Source organism: Vulpes vulpes, chromosome 2 (genome assembly GCF_048418805.1).
Source record: "Vulpes vulpes isolate BD-2025 chromosome 2, VulVul3, whole genome shotgun sequence".
Classification (NCBI taxonomy): domain Eukaryota; kingdom Metazoa; phylum Chordata; class Mammalia; order Carnivora; family Canidae; genus Vulpes; species Vulpes vulpes.
In genome coordinates this window covers 33,544,621-33,563,965 of record NC_132781.1, presented here as the reverse complement: position 1 = coordinate 33,563,965, position 19,345 = coordinate 33,544,621, and the positions used below count along the sequence as shown (strand labels likewise).

Here is a 19,345-nt window from a genome sequence, read left to right as displayed (position 1 = left end):
TCTCTGCCCAACTGGAGAAGGTGTTTCATGTGGAGGGGCGTTACCCAGTCGCCAATGGGCGGGCGCCAGTGAAGCAGAGGAACCAATGAGTGCGAGACGTTGAGTGACAGCTGTCCAATAGGGACCCTCAGTGCTAGTACGGTTTGCGGCTTAAGCACCGCCGCGGTCTGAGGAATGTCAACTATTCAACATGGAGGCGGAGGTCGATAAGCTGGAACTGATGGTGAGTGGAAAGTGAAGGAGATCTACTGGGTAGTTTATTTCTCCCGATGGCCTCCAAGGTGGGAGGCAATTTTGCGTCGCTGGAAACCCTGGGCTGCAGGAGCTGGACCATATTCAAGTTCTTTCCTCTTGTATCAAAGGGAGTCACCGTTGCTTGGTCTCTTTTAACCGCCGCGGGGGAAGGGGTTACATCCGGGAAACTCGTGAGGGAAATGGCGGGAGATGCTGAGGTAGCCGGGCCTTTGGAATTCCTTGTTCCTTGTTCTTACCTTTCCGCGCGTCAAGGAGCTGTGGCTCGTGCAGGCAGTGTTCTATGCATTCCCCCTCTCCCCCCCCAAAAAGACGTGACGGGAATGATCCCCGTGCGCTCCTAGAAGGGGAGAGGTTCACACTCCGAGGAAGGGGGATGGAGGGTGGGGTGGGGAATCAACGGAGGGGGGCGGAGAGAAATCCCATTAGGGCAGAGCGGTTCACGTTCTCCAAGGCGGGCTGAGAAAGTCTGAGAAAGGTTCTAGACTTGAGTGCATAACTTCCTAGCGGCCAAAGAAGCCCCAAGACCAATTTCTGTTCGGCTTGAAGGTGGCATTCCTTGGGTGGGGGAGAGATGTGAGCGACGGGGACCTGAATGAACCTCAAGCTCCTTTCTTGAAGCATGGGAGGAATTGGGACATGGAAGGCATCCTACCTTTGAGCTGTCGAATTTCATTCATTTATGAAAGTAGGGGACGGAGGCGAATAATTGGAAAGGACTCCCGCTGCTTCTAGGCCTGCTTGGGGGCGCCAAGCTGAAGGGCTGTCCTAGTTTTCTTCTATGGATCCTTCCGTTACTTGTCCTCTTTATTCCCTTCCTCCCATTCTTAGACTACCAGCTTGATCGCCCGCGCTTTTTTCCTCTTAGTTCCCCTTGTTCTATCTTCAGCCCTTTGCCCCTTGCATTATGTTTGGATTGGGCTGGCTTTCTTTAAAATGCGGAATTTGGAGGACGCGCCCATCATTGAACACCTGTCGGGTTTTTTGTTTTGTTTTGTTTTGTTTTGTTGTTGTTGTTAAAAATAACAAAGTTAAGTAAAAAAAGCCCAAATCTTTCTCCTCCATCGTAATCCGCTACCCCCCTACCCACCCCCTAGCATTACACCTTAGGTATCGTTTGTGGCCAGTGCTGTTCTCTCCAGGCTGAACCTTGGGTCACTTTAACATCCACACTTGTGATCCTGGAAGAAATTGAGTATCACACTCACCCCCATTCCCACCTCTAGAAAATGTGAGAGCTTGATATATCTTATTTTCTTCTGATGTATTCATGAATTGTAGTGCCTATCATATATAAATTTGATTTGAAGGCTTTCGGTTATTATAACAATTTTGAGTTTTAATTTTCTTTGTGAGAGTCTGTGGGGGATGGCATGGAGGCGGGGATGGCAGTGAAGAAGGAAGAATTTTTTGCCCTTTTCCAAACCTGTAATAATGAACTTTTAGCTTAAAGTTTTGTTATTATTATTATTATTTTTTATAATTAACTGTCTTTAAACAAAGAAACAAAAGAACCAAAAACATGTCAAGTATCCTAGTTTGATTCTGGCAACAGGCATAAATGTTTAAGTGTCTTGCTCCTTTCCCCATTCTGAATTCCTCCCTTTGGATGGATATTTCTGCCTAATTGTAAGATGGTAAATGGTAGTAATTCTGCTTTTAGCAGTTTTTCTCCCCCCTCAAGTTGGCTGTTTATTTTTGAGGTACCAATTAAGACTTTTTTGGACTTTGCATGAAAGTCAGTATTCTCACGCTCACGGTACTTTTTTTTTTTTTTTTTTTTTTAGATTGAACACATTTTAATTTAAGAAGAAAATGATTGAGTGTACATCCTGAAAAAAAAGTTCTAGAAAATTATAAGATAGCCAGATTCTTAAGCTTTTAGGTGTTTGAATAATGGGGTAGTTTTAAAAATTCTTTTTTTAATAGATGAGAAGAAAGCAAGTCTTAAATTATTTGCAGGTAACCTAATGGTAGCCGTTCCCCGCCCCCCCCCCCCTTAAAGTTATTAGTTTGTTTCCATAATCATCGGGGTTTAAAAAATGTATTTGAACTATTATAGTTTTGTTGTTACTGCTTTCTCTTGACTGGATAGTAAAAGATGATATGTCTCATCTTCAGATTTGCCATGTGCTTTAAAATGTCTTATCTATGAACTGGTTTATGGTTTAGTTTGTAAGACTGGAAAGAAATGATTTCCTATACACTTCACTGAGTTTTGGTTCTACATTACTCGAATAAAGGATTTGTTGAAGAACTAATGTTAAAAATTTAATAAATGAAAGAGAGTGGATACTATTTAACTTTGAAAAGAAAGTACTTATTCTAATTTTGTAGTCAGCCTGGTTCTCATTTTTAAAATATTTCATATTTTTCTTGTTTGAATTAACTTCTAGTCCAGAAAATTAAACATTTGTCTCTGAAGCACTTGTCTTTAAAACCTGATTCTTGGCTAGTAGAATTGAACTATTCTAATACCTGAGTTATGTGGCCTAGGATTTGAGGTCAAGTCACTTACTCATGTTCCAGCTATCCTTAATTTGAGTTTATTTTTTAGGGGGTTGAATCTAAGTAGCTGAACTAGACTATTTAGTTTAGTGAAAGTAATGGAGAGTATTTTTGCATCAATCAACATTATTAAGGGAGGAATAAGCTCATTGTAGTGTAATCTTTGTTGTCTTTTTTCCTTTCACTTACTGGTTCAAGTGGTATTTGCCTAGTGTTCTTTTAAGGTACCACTAGTGATAGTGCACAAAAGTACAGTGGGATACTGTGATACTATTTCTATTTCTGGGTTTATATCTGACATTTAAATGGTTTCTTACCAGTTAAAAGGTTAGGATAATGATAGTTGGCTTGAATCCAAGAAAACCTTACTCATAAATCTCAGAACCTCCCTCTGTACCATTATTATTTCTTCCCTGATTTTTGTACATATGAGGAAATAGAGATGACTTCTTCCTATATTTCAGATCTTTAGGGGTTAATTCAAATCTTAAAATCCCCTTCCATAGTATTCCCTTAGGTAGCGTCTTATTTAGGACATTAATTTCCTGGGAGTCTGTAAACTTTTGAGGTGAGAAGCCATAAGATGGTTAAGAGCTTTTTAGTTTATTGTAGTTTAGATTCCAGAAAGATAGATTATTTAGAGATTGAGGAAACGTATTTTACTTTTCATTTGTTTTCTCTGATATGCTTACTTAATCAGTCAGTTTCCATGGGGGAGCTGAACAACACATTTCAGCAAAACGTAGTTTTCACGATTTTGCCTTAGTAGTAATTATAACCGGTTTTGTTAATACTAGTCTTAAGGTAATAACAATACCCATGTTAATAACTTCCAAAGCGTAGGACGTATTTACAAAATTCCTTTCTCTATGTTTCTGTTGAATATTAATCATAAGTTAGTCATCAGAAAACTATTATTTTGATATTTAAGTTCAGTTCTTTTTAACATTGATATACATGTTCTTAGGTTTTGGGTGTCTTCTGTCCAAAATGGCAACCCTTCTTTAAATTCTTTTCACATTGAAGCTTCAACTGATGCAAGATGCTTTTGTGTTCCTTTCCTACCAATTTCTGCTAACGAATGCTCTGACTTTATTGCACTACTGTACTTTACAGCTAGCAGTGCAATAGTATTGTCAAAGCATCTGAAAGCAGAATGCACACCAGAATTTTGATTCTTGCTTTACATCTTTCTTCAGTATCTGTGAGTAATTTATGATAATCCTTGTTGCTGAAAAGTATATAATTTTATTACCCAAAGTATATGTTTTAGGAAGTCCTAATTTGAAAAAAAAAAAACTTTTTTTTTCTTTTAACTAGTTAAAAACTCACTATCTAATTAATGCATTGAAATGCATTAAAATATCAATTTTTATAGTTGAAGTTGTTATGGCTTGTTTAAGTAGTTGTATTTTTCTTCTTTCTGTAATAGATCTGGATAGATTCTGGCAAATCTTGAGTTTTCTTTAAGTTTTAAGATGAATTAGTAAGTAATGAAAACAATCTCTGCTGTATATTTCATGAGATAAATTGCTCCAAATCTTAATTGGTGTTAATTTTGTGTACAATATAGTTCATCCTTGAATTTCAAACTAAGAATGCTTGTTTTAAAGTTCTTTTTTTGTAATAATGAAACAGAATAAAATGTGAATCCGTTACTTTTTTTGTAATCAGTTTTGAGATATAATTTACATACAATAAACTTACAATTACATAAAATAAAATTATAACAATTTTAGTTGCACGATTTGATGAATTTTGACAAATGTGGGCAGTGATGTAACCACCAATGATAGAACATTTCTATCACCTAAAGTCCCCTATACCCCTTTGTAGTCAACCTCCTTTTCCCAAACTCCCTAACAGTCATTGATCTCTAGTTTTGCCATTTCTAGAAGTTAAGGTAAATGGGTCATTTATGGCTTACAGTTTTATATGCCTGGCTTCCTGCATTTAGTACAGGGCTTCTGAGATTCACCCACATTGTTGTGCATATTACTAGTTGGACCATTTGTATTGCTGAGTGGTATTTCATTGGTATAGACTATTACAAACTATTTATCTATTTACCAGATTATGGACTTTGGGTTGTTTCCAGGTTTTACCTATTATGAATAAAGTTGTTATAAACATTGTATTCTGTTTGTTTGGACATAATGTTTTTGTTTCTCTTGGTTAGTGTGATAAAAATATGTGTTTCATCTCATAAAAAACCACTAAAATCTTTACCAAAGCTATGATTTAGAGTTCCAGTTTCTCCACATTCTTACCAACATTTTGTATCTTATTATTGTCAGTCTTTTTTTTCTTTTTTTTTTTAAGATTTTGTTTATTTATTCATGAGAGACATAAAGAGAGAGAGAGAAGCAGAGACACAGGCAGAGGGAGAAGCACGCCCCATACAGGAAGCCAGATGTGGGACTTGATCCCAGGACTCCAGGATCAAGCCCTGGGCTGAAGGCAGGCGCAAAACTGTTGAGCAACCCAGGCATCCCCTTTTTTTTTTTTTAATTAATTTATCTTAGGGAGACTGAGCACCAGTGGGATGGGCAGAGGGAGAGGGAGAGAGAATCCCAAGCAGACTCCACAGCAAGTATAAAGCCCAATGTGGGATTCGATCCCATGACTCATGAGATTGTGACTTGAGCCAAAATCAAGAGTCACTCAATCGCGTCAGACTTTTCATTTTAGCTATTCTAATAGTTGTATAGTGATATCTCCTTATAGTTTGAATTTGCATTTCTTTAGTGGTTAATGGTATTGAATATCTTTTCATGTGCTTATTTGCAGTTGGAATATCTTCTTTAATAAAATATCTGTTGAAATCTTTTGCCTATTTTTAAATTGAAATGTTTGTCTTTTTAACTATTGCAAGAGTCTTTTAATTTTTTCTGTTATTTGCCCTCTCACATAAAAAATTTGGATGAAGTCTAATTTATACATTTATTCTGCTATGGATTATGCTTTTTGTGTTTTATATCAGAAATCTTTGCCTAACTCAAGGTCCACAAATGTTTTCTTCTAGAAGGTTTATAGTTTTAGTTTTTACATTTATTATAAAAAATTATTTATTTTATTTATTTTTTTTTAAAGGTATTCATTTTTTTTAATTTTAATTTTTATTTATTTATGATAGTCACACACACAGAGAGAGAGAGAGATGCAGACACAGGCAGAGGGAGAAGCAGGCCCCATGCAGGGAGTGGGTGGGTCTCCAGGATCACGCCCCAGGCGGAAGGCGGTGCTAAACCGCTGACGCACCCGGGCTCCCGTTTAGCTGACGCACCCGGGCTGCCCGAGCATGAGACTTTTGATCTTAGGGTCCTGAGTTCAAGCCCCACATTGGGCATGGAGCCACTTAAAAAAAAAAAAAAAAAGGTGAATTGTTAACAATGTAATGCATTTCTTTTTAGATATATCACTTGAGTCTTCTTTCTATCCAGAGCTTTACAACCATTAAATTTTCTGGGTAAAAGATTATGTATTAGTAGAATAAGAATAAAAAAAAATGTACCAGATGGCGAGGATAAGGAAGGTTACTTCTGCCTTGAACTGTATTTTGATATGAACACATCTTCAATTTCAATAATAGTACATGAAAGACCATACATTTGAATTCATTTAAAGTCAAGTGGGAAATTTTAGGTTTTGAAACAAAAAAAATCTTAACTTTGTTACGCAAATATAGTACAAAGTAGGGATGCCCAGGTGGCTCATTGGTTTAGCACCTGCCTTTGGCCCAGGGCGTGATCCTGGAGTCCCCGGATTGAGTCCTGCATCAGGCTCCCCGCATGGAGCCTGCTTCTCCCTCTGCCTGTGTCTCTGCCTCTTTGTGTCTCTCATGAATAAATAAAATCTTTAAAAAAAAATATATATATATAGTACAAAGTTTCAGTATTAAGAATCTCTCTTATTTTTAAAATATTTTATTTATTTAAGAGAGAGAAAGAGCACAAAAGCATGAGTAGGGGAGAGGGCAGGGAGAGAGGCAGAAGCCCACTCAGGGACTTTGGGATCATGACCCCAGCTGCAGGCAGATGCTTAACTGACTGAGCCACTAAGGGGCCCCAGGAATATCTCGATAAAATCTATTCTCAGACTTTAATAGGTTTTACTTCTATTTTATCTCAATATATAACATTTTAAAAGTTTGAGTAGGTCAATCCTTGATTCTTTGATTCAGTGTTTTTGTTCTCATTTTATAATTGAGGAAATCTAAGTTTTGACTAAGATTTTCATGTAGTGACAGTGATTGTAAAATACATTTAACTTTATAGAACAATTTATTTTTCTTAGGAAATGTGTAACTTTATAAATTCTTCCTTTCCCCATTCAATCTGCCTAATTGTAAATGATGGCACTTCAAACTTTCAGTGTTACTAGAGCAGGCTGGCACTAGAGGAAAAAAAAATAAATAAATAAATAAAATAAATAAATAAATAAATAAATAAATAAATAAATAAATAAGGAGAGGACAGTGTCTGCCTTTTTTGTACCTGGCGATATGCTTTAGCATTTGGGTTTCAAATCAATCACACTTTTTTTTTGGATGACAAAAAAATCAGACTGTCTCTTGGTACTTATTGTACTTTCCATTTTTTTCCCCTGCTCCATCTAGGAGTACAGACATTCATTTCATTTGCCAATGTTCATTACTTTGTCATTGACACTAAGACAGAAGCTACATTTCTCTTAAAGTGGTGGTTTTTAATCTTTTTTTTTTCCTTTATGCCATAGATCCTTAGAGGACCTCCACCTCACCAGAAAAATTTACAGAGATGCATTAGCTTGCTAACTAGTAAGCAGGGATTTGTACACCTTTGCCCCCATGGGATCAGAGGCCCCTTAAGACTATCTGCTATCCAGGGGCACCTGGATGTCACAGTTGGTTAAGCATTCAACTGTTGGTTCCATCTCAGGGTCCTACACTTGAACCCTTTGTTGGGGTCTCTACTTGGCCTGAAGTTTGCTTGAGTTTCTCTCCCTCTGCTCCTTCCACTCGTGCTCTCTCTTTCTCTCTAAAATAAATCTTAAAAAGAAAAAAAAAGAATATTTGCTATTTAGAGGTTGAAAGTATTTGAAATTAATACTTCTTTTTCAGTATATATACATAAGTAAGAATTGCTGCCAAACATGTACTCCCTCAAGTTTATACTAAGTTTTTGTTTCAAGTATGTCCACTATTTGTGTTCTATAGTTTGGGAATGTAGCTGTGTTGTCATATTGATGACATATTCTAACTTTATAATTTTAAGATGATTTATCATGAGTATTTTATATACACATTATAAATATTATAATCGATTTCACAATATTCTCTATATTACACAATATAGTATTTGAACTGTGCTGTTTGCTAGGCATTATCAGAGATCAGTGATTTTAAAAATTAGCCTCGCATATTTGGGACAGTGAAATTCACTGTGGCTGAGGTATAAAATGTGAAGCTCGGTGGGAAGTATGTTAATGTCATCTTGTGAAGAATTATACTAAGAGTTGGAATTAATTCTATAGGTATTGGGGAACCCCAGTGATCTTTAAAAAAATTTTTTTAATAAAGATTTTATTTTTAAGTACTCTCTATAACCAGCGTGAATCCTGAAACTATAGCCCGGAGATCAAAAGACACATATCCCGCTGACTGAGCCAGCCAGGTGCCTAAACCTCAATGATCTTTAAGAGTGACTTAGTATATAGAATGTACTTATGCTTAAAAAATGTACTTTAAATAGTTATACATGTAATGCATATTCATTGTAATTTAATTAGAAGACTGATAGGCAAAATGAAAAAAACCCTACAATTTTATGAGTATTAAGCCTATGTTGTAGATTTTTTTATTTTTTTGCAGGTATGTATTTAACTTTTTTTTTTTTTTTAAGATTTATTTACTTACTTATTTTAGAGAAAGAGATAAAGGTGTTTTAAAATCTGCACTGGAGAGAGGGGAATGAAAAGAAAGGAGTGTGTTAGTTAAATACTAGTTTCTTTGATACTACTACTAACCTAGATCTGGAAGTATTAAAATGCCTAATTCTCTCTTAGAATGATGTTTCTATGGAAAATGTATTTCTAAGCCTAGCTACTGAGTCTAGAATGTACCTCTACCAACTTCTCTCATCTCATGTTTTAAATTGGTCTGGAGTTCTTTTCTCCTTGCTGCCAAATAGTTGAGTGGAGTTTATTATTTTTTTTATAAACTTTTTAATTTTTAAATTTTTTAAAAAAGATTTTATTTATTTATTTATTTATTTATTTATTTATTTTTTTTTTTTTTTTAGATTTTATTTATTTATTAATGAGAGCCACAGAGGGAGGCAGAGACATAGGCAGAGAAGCAGGCTCTATGCGAGGAGCCTGATGCCAGACTCAATCCCTGGACTCCAGGATCACGCCCTGAGCCAAAGGCGGATGTTCAACCACTGAGTCACCTAGGTGCCCTTTAAATGGAGCTTAATATCCTTTGCCATTTACTTAAAGTGTTAAGCTAATTATATAATTCTAGTATATGTTTTGAAAATATGTAGCATATTCTAAAACTCAAAATTATTACCTAAACTATTCCTTTTCCTGTTTATATAGTATCTTCCTTACAGTCCCAGTCTGTTTCCAGTGATGTCCAATTGGCGGGCACCTGGGTTGCTAAGTCAGTTGAGCATCTGCCTTAGGCTCAGGTCATGTTCCCAGGGTCCTGGGATTGAGACTTGCATTGGGCTCCCTGCTCAGTGGGGAGTCTGCTTCTCCCTCTGCCTCTCCCCTGACTTGTGCTCTCTCACTTTCTTTCTCTCTCAAATAAATAAATAAAATCCTTAAAAAGGGGGGGGGGGTGTTCAATTGGCAGAATGTAATTTGGCTGTTTTGGGGGCTTTAATGTTGATTTCAATGGACTTCACCCAGCTAAATTGCATATTTAATTTATCACTCATAAGATGGGTATAAAAGTTTCCATTTTATTTTTATTACTGATTTAGAAGAAAACTGGTTTCTGAAATACGAATGTCTTGGGTTTTAAAAAATTCACCAATTTTGGGGGTGCCTGGGTGACTCGGTTAAGCATCTGATTCTTAATGTTGGCTCAGATCTTGATCTCAGAGTTGTGAGATCAAGAGCCATGTTGGGTTCCACACTGTGCGTGGAACCTGCTTAAGATTCTTTCTCTCCCTCTCCCTCAGTGTTTCCGCCCCCCAATTTCACTAATTTTAAGTATTCTAATACTAAAAATAAGATAGGTAGCTAAAGTTAATTAAAGAGCAACCTCACTGTTAACAAGGCGTAAAGTGGCTAATTTATAACTGAGGAGGGCTGTGAATAATGTTTATCAGCATTAGTTTATTCCCTTAGACCACTAATGAATTTTGGAGACTAATAATATTTGGTCAGCAAATTTCCTACCATGTGACTAAAAAATTTTCTGTTTATGACCAGATCCTAGAACCCTATCGATATTGTCTCTGCTGTGTAAATAGCTCTGAGTAGTGCAATATTGCTTATAGGGTTTTGGTGTTTGGGAAGAACGATGGGCAGGTTGCAGAAATTATATAGTTGAAACTGAAATGACAGTCAACTTTGTTTTGGAAGAAAACAAATAGTAGAGGCTAAATCTTAACTATAAACATTAAAATCTGAAACTCAAATGTCAAGTTTTAATATCTTAGAAGAAGGAAATTCGTCTTTTCTAAATTCTAATATTTTGATAAATTAAACTTGGATTTATTTTTAGTATTATGAAATAAAAGAATATTAGTGTTGGAAGAGACCTTAGATTTCCAACTCTTTTATTTAATAGAAGAGACCCAGAGAGATGGAAGACTAACCTAAGGCCACATAGCTTGTTAGTGATAGCAGGGCTAGAACTTCTACCATATATTATATCTCAGTTCTTTTACTTTCTTTTTTCTGGACTATATTACCAGGTTATGCTCAGAGGGAATTTTTTAAAGGACTAACTTGTGATATTAGGTTTGAAACTTAAAAACAAAAAAACCTTTGGTAACGTCGTAACACTGCCCCCCTTCCCCATCTCTGAGACTCTTAGTGGCTTTAATGTCATGTATATTATGTATAGACTTTGGTCTAACTGCATAAAAAACATAGTAATGAAAATAGAACTAGAGGCAAATAACTTAGGTTGTTTCTTTGTTTATATGAAAATGAAGGGTTCAAATCAGAAAATCTTGTTTTTCTAATTTTCAGCATCACATTGGTATCCTTTTATCTTTTCCCCCCACTGCTTATTCCCTAGCCCACTGACTTCACTAATAAGTAAAAACTTCCCTGTGTATTTATCATGAAATGTTCTGTTCAGTTCTTCACGGAGGATTACATTCTACTTCCAAGCTGTTTTTCTCACATTTGTTTTTTAAAATTTTTAATTGTGGTAAAATATATATAACAAAATTTACCATTTTAAATTTATAGTTTAGTGGTATTAAGTACATTCACATTGTTGTACAACTACAACCACCACCCATTTCCAGAACTTCTTCATCTTTCCAAACTCAAACTCTGGACCCATTAAACAATAACTCCCTATTCCTTTCTCCCCCTGTTTTTGAAAGTCTGTTTAAAATTCAATTTATTTTCTGAAATATTTTTCCAGTAAAAATGTAGGCACATTAGTTAAGTGGGGGGATAGGAATTTTTTAAAAAATCTTTTGAAAGCAGAAGTAAGTATACATATAAATGCAGCTAGGGGGAGAAGGAGGTGGAAAGCCCTGAATTTTATCATTTGCCAATTTCCTTGGTGTAAATATTCCCATGCTGGCCAATTGCAAGCTACCAGCATGATGTCGCTGAAAGTGGAGTTGGGAAGACATACATAGCACATGAGACAGTATTTTCATTATATACATATAATAGATAATCAAGAGCATATATAATAGTAAAATATAGTAAAAATCACTAGGAATTTAGGATTTTTGAGTATATATTTGTTTTTAATAATTGGTTTACTGGTAAATTTATATAATTTAATTTTTAGTTATGCCTGTGTTTAAAAACTGGTTTACAAACGTTTTTGAAAATTTAGCTGACTCCATCATATCATTGATTGAGAGCACACTCTTTGGTATCTTATTATAATAGAAGTTACTTAAAAAATTATGCTTAGATTGTTAAGTAACATCATCAATTATATATAAAGCTGTGGAACTGTAGTCTTTTTCAATGATTAAACAAATTAGGTCTTGAATGTGTAGTCTTTGTTTAATTTGTTTTATTTGGTTTGCCCTCTCCCTTGTCCCTTTCCTCATACTCTCCATCCAAATGTTATATAGGTTAGTACGTTTTTTTAATGTAAAAGAAATGTTGTCCCTGAGCATATTCCAATATGGGAAATTAAGCCAATAGGAATTTTTTTCTTTCTTTTTTTTTTTAATTAAAAATTTTTTTTCTTAAGTAGGCTCCGTGCCCAATGTGGCATGAACCCTGAGATCAAGAGTGGCATGCTCTATTGACTGAGCCAGCCAGGTACCCCAGGAATTTTCTTTATATACGTACATATACATGTGTAGTAATTATTAGTCTGCTTAACAAAGTCTGACTATTGGATAATTTAATCATAGCATATAGCGTATAACTGTTAGATTAATCTAACAGTTATATAAGTAAATATAAAGACTTCATTTTTGAAAAACATTTTTTTAAAAAGATTTTATTTATTTATTTTATTGGGAAGGAGAGGAGCAGAAGGAGAGGGAGAAAATAAATGCCAAATTCGGAGAGCGCCATGCAGGGCTGGATTCCCTGAGATCATGATCTGCACCAAAACCAGGAGTCAAATGCTCAACTAACTGAGCCACTCAGGTGCCCCTTTCTGAAGGACATTTTAAGTGCCATTTTTTGTTTTATTTTGTTTTTAAGTACTTTTTTAAAAAACGATTTTATTTATTTATTCATGAGAGACACAGAGAGAGAGAGGCAGAGACACAGGCAGAAGTAGAAGCAGGCTCCATGCAGGGAGCCAGATGCGGGACTCGGTCCCGGGATTCCAGGATCACACCCTGGGTGAAAGGCAGGCACTAAACTGCTGAACCACCCAGGCATCCCACAAAGTAGAACTCTTAATTTTGGCTCTAAATCTAAGAGAGATGATAGAGAAACAACTTTTAAAATGTTAACTAGTTTTTAAATTTTTAATAGAGCATGGGTATTATAGATGATGGAGGTTTTATATGCTTTTCTATTTCCATATTTCCAAAATTTGTGTACTTCATGTGATCGAATAAGGAGAAAAGAAAGAATAATTAACAGTATATCATGTTTATTAATATATCTTTTGGTTCACAAAATGTTATTTGTGCTGATCTTTAGTTCCAGAAAGCTGACTCTGATCTGGATTACATTCAATACAGGCTGGAATATGAAATCAAGACTAATCATCCTGATACAGCAAGCAAGGTAATCTGCAAAAGAAATATATTTTTAACAAATTATTTTATTAAAAGATTTTCTGATAGTATTTCTAATAGTACATTATAAGTTAAATTATTAAGTACTAAATTATGGAATCTTAAAATCTTTTTGTTTGGAAGCTTGGTCACAGCATGCTAGAGAGATTATACCCATAGTCAAGGAAATTTGTGGCCACTTTTTTTTTAACACTTAATCAGGAATTATTGAACCCAAAGGTACAAATCACTATGGAAGCCTCTGAAATTCTGAATGAGAATATAGATAACTGTAGAGCAGTTGTTAAATAAGGAGGGAGAAACCATGGCAGTCATGATAGCCTCTGAGGAAGATGATGATATACTATAAATTTGTTATATGAACTGTGATTTTTGTATAAAATTATATACTTATTTTTTCTAACTTTAGATTGATTAGAAATATTAACTCCATTTATAAGTCCATAAAATTATAACTACATGTACAGATGCCCATGGAGGTAAAGACAATTTTTTTTTTTTACCGATTTCTTTGTTTATTTGAGAGAGAGAGAGCTGGGGAAGGGGGAGAGGAAGAGGGAGAGGAGAGAGAACCTTATGCAGACTCCTTGCTGAGCACAGAGTCCCACATGGGGCTTGATCTCATGACCCTAAGAACATGACTTTCACCAAAATCAAGAGTCAGGTGCTTAACTGACTTGAGCCACCCAGGCTCCCCAACAATTTTTTTTTAAGCAAACAATTTTTAAGCATTGTCTGTTAACGTTAATTGACTACTTAATGTCATTAATGTTTATTTTTGACAGCATTTGCTAGCAGATAAGAAATATCATATAGTTTGAAAAAATTTTCATATAATTAAGAATTATTTTGGATTGGTAGAAGTACAAATTAAAATAATGTTTTCCCCCTCTCACATCCCCATCCTCTTTTTTTTTTTTTTTTTTTTTTTTTTTTTAATGATAGTCACACACAGAGAGAGAGAGAGAGGCAGAGACACAGGCAGAGGGAGAAGCAGGCTCCATGCACCGGGAGCCCGACGTGGGATTCGATCCCGGGTCTCCAGGATCGTGCCCTGGGCCAAAGGCAGGCGCTAAACCGCTGCGCCACCCAGGGATCCCCCCCCCCATCCTCTTTTAATTGAAGAGAACAAGAGAACATCCTCTTTTAATTGAAGTATAGTTGATACACACTGTTATATTAGTTTCAGGTATACAACATAGTGATTGGACAACTCTATACATTATGCTATGCTCACTACAGCGATAGCTACTACCATCTCTCACCCTACAACACTATAACAATACAATTGACTGTATTCCCTATGCTGTACATTTCATCCCATGATATTTTCATTCCATAACGAGAAGCCTATACCATGTATCCCCTCATCCATTTGGCTCATCCCCTCATACCCCTCCCCTCTGGCAACTACCAGTTTGTTCTTATTCTGTTTCTGCTTTGTTTGGTCATTTGTTTTGTTTTTTAGGTTCTACGTCTGAGCAAAACCATGTGTCTGACTTTGTCTTTGTGTGTCTGACTTAGTTACTCTCTAGGTCTATCCATGTTGTTCCAAATGACAAGATTTCATTCTTTTTTTTTTTTTTTGATTGAGTAACATTCCATTGTACATATATATCACATTTTCTTTATCCATTCATTTATCAATGGACGTTTAGGTTGCTTCTATATCATGGCTATAATAATGTAAGTAATGCTGTAATAAGCATAGGTATGCATATACCTTTTCAAAGAGTGTTTTCTTTTGTGTGTGTATGTGTTTGTTTTCTTTGGGTCAATACACAGTAGTAGCGAAATTACTGGATCATAATGGCATTTCTATTTTCAATTTTTTTTAGACTTTATTTATTTATTCATGAGAGACACAGAGAGAGAGAGAGAGAGAGAGGCAGAGACACTGGCAGAGGGAGAAGCAGGCCCCATGCAGGGAGCCCGACATGGGACTCCATCTTGGGACTCTAGGATCACGTCTCGGGCCAAGGCAGCACTAAACCACTGAGCCACCTGGGCTGCCCTCTATTTTCAATTTTTTTGAGGAATCTCCATACTGTTTTCCATAGTGGCCGCACCAATTTGCATTTCTACCAATAACGCATGAAGGTTCCTTTTTCTCTACTTCCTCACCAACACTTGTTACCTGTCTGGGGTTTTTTTTTTTTTCTTTTTTTTTAAGATCTTATTTATATATTAGAGAGAGAGTGAGCACAAGTGGGAGGAAGGGCAGGAGAGGAAGAAGCAGGCTCCCCACTGAGCAGGGAGTCTGATGTGGGGCTCAATCCTAGGACTCTGGGATCATGACTTGAGCTAAAATCAGACACTTAACCAACTGAGCCACCCAGTGCCCCTCTTGTCTTTTTGATACTAGCCAATTTGACAGGTATAAGGTGTTGTCTTGTTGCAGTTTTGATTTGCATTTCCCTGATGATTACTGATATTGAGGGATCCCTGGGTGGCGCAGCGGTTTGGCGCCTGCCTTTGGCCCAGGGCGCGATCCTGGAGACCCGGGATTGAATCCCACATCGGGCTCCCGGTGCATGGAGCCTGCTTCTCCCTCTGCCTGTGTCTCTGCCTCTCTGTCTCTCTCTGTGTGACTATCATGAATAAATAAATAAAATCTTAAAAAAAAAAAAAAAAAGATTACTGATATTGAGCATCTTTTCATGTGTCTATCGGCCATTTGTATGTCTTCTTTGGAAAACTGTCTATTCAGGTTCATTGCCCATTTTAAAATTGGATTATTTGTGGGGGGTTTTTGGCATGGAGTTGTATGAGTTCTTTTTATATTTTGGGTATTAACCCCTTATTGGATGTATCCTATGCAAATATCTTCTCCCATTGAGTAGATTGCCTTTTCATTTTGTTGACAGTTTCCTTCACTGTGCAATTGGGTGTAGTCCCAGTAGTTTATTTTTACTTTATCTTCCCTGTCTGAGGAGACATCACAAGAAAAATATTTCTACAGTGTCAAAGAAATTACAGCTTATACTTTCTTCTAGGAGTTTCATGATTTTGGGGTTCACATTTAGGTCTTTAACCCATTTTGAGTTCATTTTTGTCTATGGTATAAAAAAAAGTGGTCCACTTTCATTCGTTTGTATGTGGCTGTTCAGTTTTCCTGGCACCATTTATTTATTTATTTATTTATTTATTTTTATTTTTTTCCTGGCACCATTTATTGAAGACACTGTCTTTTCCCCATTATATATTCTTGACTCCTCTGTCATGGATTAACTGACCATATAAGTATGGATTTATTTCTGGGCTATTTTTTTAAAAAGATTATTTATTTATTTATTCACGAGAGACACACACACACAGAGAGAGAGAGAGAGAGAGAGTCAGAGACACAGGCAGAGGGAGAAGCAGGCTCCATGCAGGGAGCCTGATGTGGGACTCGATCCCGGGTCTCCAGGATCAGGCCCTGGGCTGAAGGCAGTGCCAAACCACTGAGCCACCCGGCTTCCCTATTTTTTTACTATTTATTATATGTTTATTTTTGTGCCAGTACCATACTGTTTTACTATAGCTTTGTAGTATATCTTGAAATCTGGAGTCATGATTCCTTCAGCTTTGTTCTTTCTCAAGATTGCTTTGGCTATTTGGAGTCTTTGTGGTTCCATACAAATTTTAGGATTATTTTGTTCTAGTTCTGTGAAAATGGCATTTTAATAGGGATTGCATTGAATCTATAGATTGCTTTGGGTAGTATGGACATTTTAACAATATTAATTCTTCCAATCCATGAGCATGGAATATATTCACATTTCTTTGTGTTATCTTCAATTTCTTTCATTAATTTCATTAATTTTTTTTTTTAAGATTTTATTTATTTATTCAGAGAGAGAGAGAGAGAGGCAGAGACACACAGGCAGAGAGAGAAGCAGGCTCCATGCAGGGAGCCTGATGTGGGACTCGATCCCGGTCTCCAGGATCACACCTTGGGCTGCAGGCGGCGCTTAACCGTGCTGCGCCACCGGGGCTACCCTCATTAATGTTTTCTTAAAAAGCAGCTTTCTTGAGCTATAATTCACATACCATAAAATTCACCCTTTAAAAATGTACAGTTCAGTGGTTTTTAGATTCAGAGTTTTGCAGCTATAATGATAATCTACTTTCTGTCTGTATAGTCTCAATGGATTGGCTGTCTGAACATGTCATATAAATGGAATCACAGTATGTGGCCTTTTATGTCTTGGTTTTTTCACTTAGAATGTTTTATTTATTTATTTATTTATTTATTTACTTACTTACTTACTTACTTAGAATGTTTTAAAGGTTCACTCATGTTCTAGCATGAATCAGTACTTCATTCCTTTTTTGTTTTTTTGTTTTGTTTTGTTTTTTTAGAGTAGATGCATGCCCAGTGTGGAGCCCAACACGGGGCCTGAATTCATGACCCTCAGATCAACACCTGAGCTGAGATCAAGAGTCAGACACTTAACTAACTGAGCCACTCAGGCACCCTACTTCATTCCTTTGTAGAGCTGAAAAATATTGTATGGCTGTATCACATTTTCTTATTCATTCATCAGTTAATAGTTTAGTTGCTTCTTCCTTTGGCTATTTTGATAATGCTACTATAAACATTCATGTACAAGTTTCTGTGTGGACATTTCCTTTCATTTCTCTTGGGTTTATACCTAAGAGTGGAATTGGTGGCCATATAGTAACTCTATGTTTAATATTTTAAGAAACTGCCTAATTGTTTTCCAAAGCAGTAGTACCATTTTACATTCTTTTTTTTTTTCATATTACATTCTTAGTTTTTTTTTCCATTGTGGTAAAATACATGTAACATAAAATTTATCATTGTAACCATTTTTGAGTGTATAGTTCAGTTCAATTAATTACATTTGCATTGTTATGCAACCATCATCACCATCTCCAGAACTGAAGATGTCATCATCTGTCCAAACTGAAATTCTGTACCTATTAAACAATAGCCTTCCATTCCCAACTTCTTTCAATCCCTGGCAACCATCATTCTACTCTCTTTTCTATGAATTTAAGTCTAGGTAGGTACTTCATGTAAGTGGAGCCATATATCTATGCTTTTGTGGCTAGGTTATTTATTATCTCACTTAGTGTAATGTCAGTGTTCATCCACAGTGTAGCATGTATAATATTTTCCTTTTTAAGGCTGAATAATATTCCATAGTGTGTGTGTGTGTGTATACATACTTCATGTTTATTTATTTATTTTTAAAGATTTTATTATTTATTTATTCATGAGAGACACAGAGAGAGAGAGAGGCATAGACATAGGCAGAGGGAGAAGCAGGGTCCATGCAGGGAGCCGGATGTGGGACTTGGTCCCGGGACTCCAGGATCACGGCACAAGCTGAAGGCAGACACTCAACCACTGAGCCACTCAGGTGTTCCTATATACATCATTTAAAAAATCCATTTATCTGTCATTGAACACTGAATTGCTTTCATCTTTTGGGTATTATGCTGCTATGTATCTGGGTATACATATATCTTTTTGAGTCCTTGTTTTTAACTCTTTTGTCCACACACACATACACACACGCCCCTAAAGGTGGAATTGCTGATCGTATGGTAATTCTCTGCCAAGTTTTGAGGAACTGTAACTTCAAACACTTATATTTATCCAGTAACTCCACCTCCCCCCCACCCTTTTTTTTAAGATTTTATTTATTTGAGAGAGTGACAGAGCAAGCATGAACAAGGTGGTGGGGGGGATGGGCAGAGGGAGAGGGAGAAGCAGACTCCCCTCTGAGCAGGTAGCTGATGCGAGGCTTGATCCCAGGACCCTGGGATCATGACCTGAGCCGAAGGCAGATGCTTAACCACCTGAGCCACCCAGGCGCCCCTAACTCGCCCTTTTTTGCGTTACATTTGGGAAGAAAACTATGATCTTAATGTTTATAGATTTCACTGACATTAGTTCTAATGATTATATATATACCAAGGAACAGGAAAATAAAGAACCAGTTACACTAACTTCTAATAGCTCTACATTGTGATAGAGGCAATACATTTTCATTGAACATTACTATGTACCAACTACTATGATGTGTCTGTGTTTGTGTATGTTCATACTCACATACATACATAAAATTTTGTTTAGATGCTTTATCTTTATTCTATTCTACTATGATTTGGAGTCTGTTAATAATTCTGCATAAAAGTCAACATATTTATTTAAAAGA

At 36.2% G+C, this 19,345-nt stretch overlaps 1 protein-coding gene across 7 annotated transcripts in view; it reads left to right on the top strand.

Annotated features, from left to right (window-relative positions):
• The window catches only part of SKA2 (spindle and kinetochore associated complex subunit 2), a 63,208-nt gene that overhangs the window by 29,832 nt on the left and 14,031 nt on the right, over positions 1–19,345 (top strand). Inside the window, exons 1-3 of one of the 7 annotated variants that reach the window (XR_011999725.1) lie at positions 159–223; positions 12,161–12,228; positions 13,072–13,158. Coding sequence is in view for 3 of the 7 variants with exons in the window: in XM_025996037.2 (XP_025851822.1) it covers positions 191–223; positions 13,072–13,158 (120 nt within the window). In the remaining 4 variants the exon portion in view is untranslated. Of the gene's footprint in view, positions 1–101; positions 224–419; positions 453–12,157; positions 12,229–13,071; positions 13,159–19,345 lie in introns of those variants that run through there. The other 6 variants (XR_011999726.1, XM_025996037.2, XR_011999724.1 and 3 more) reach the window with 6 other exon arrangements.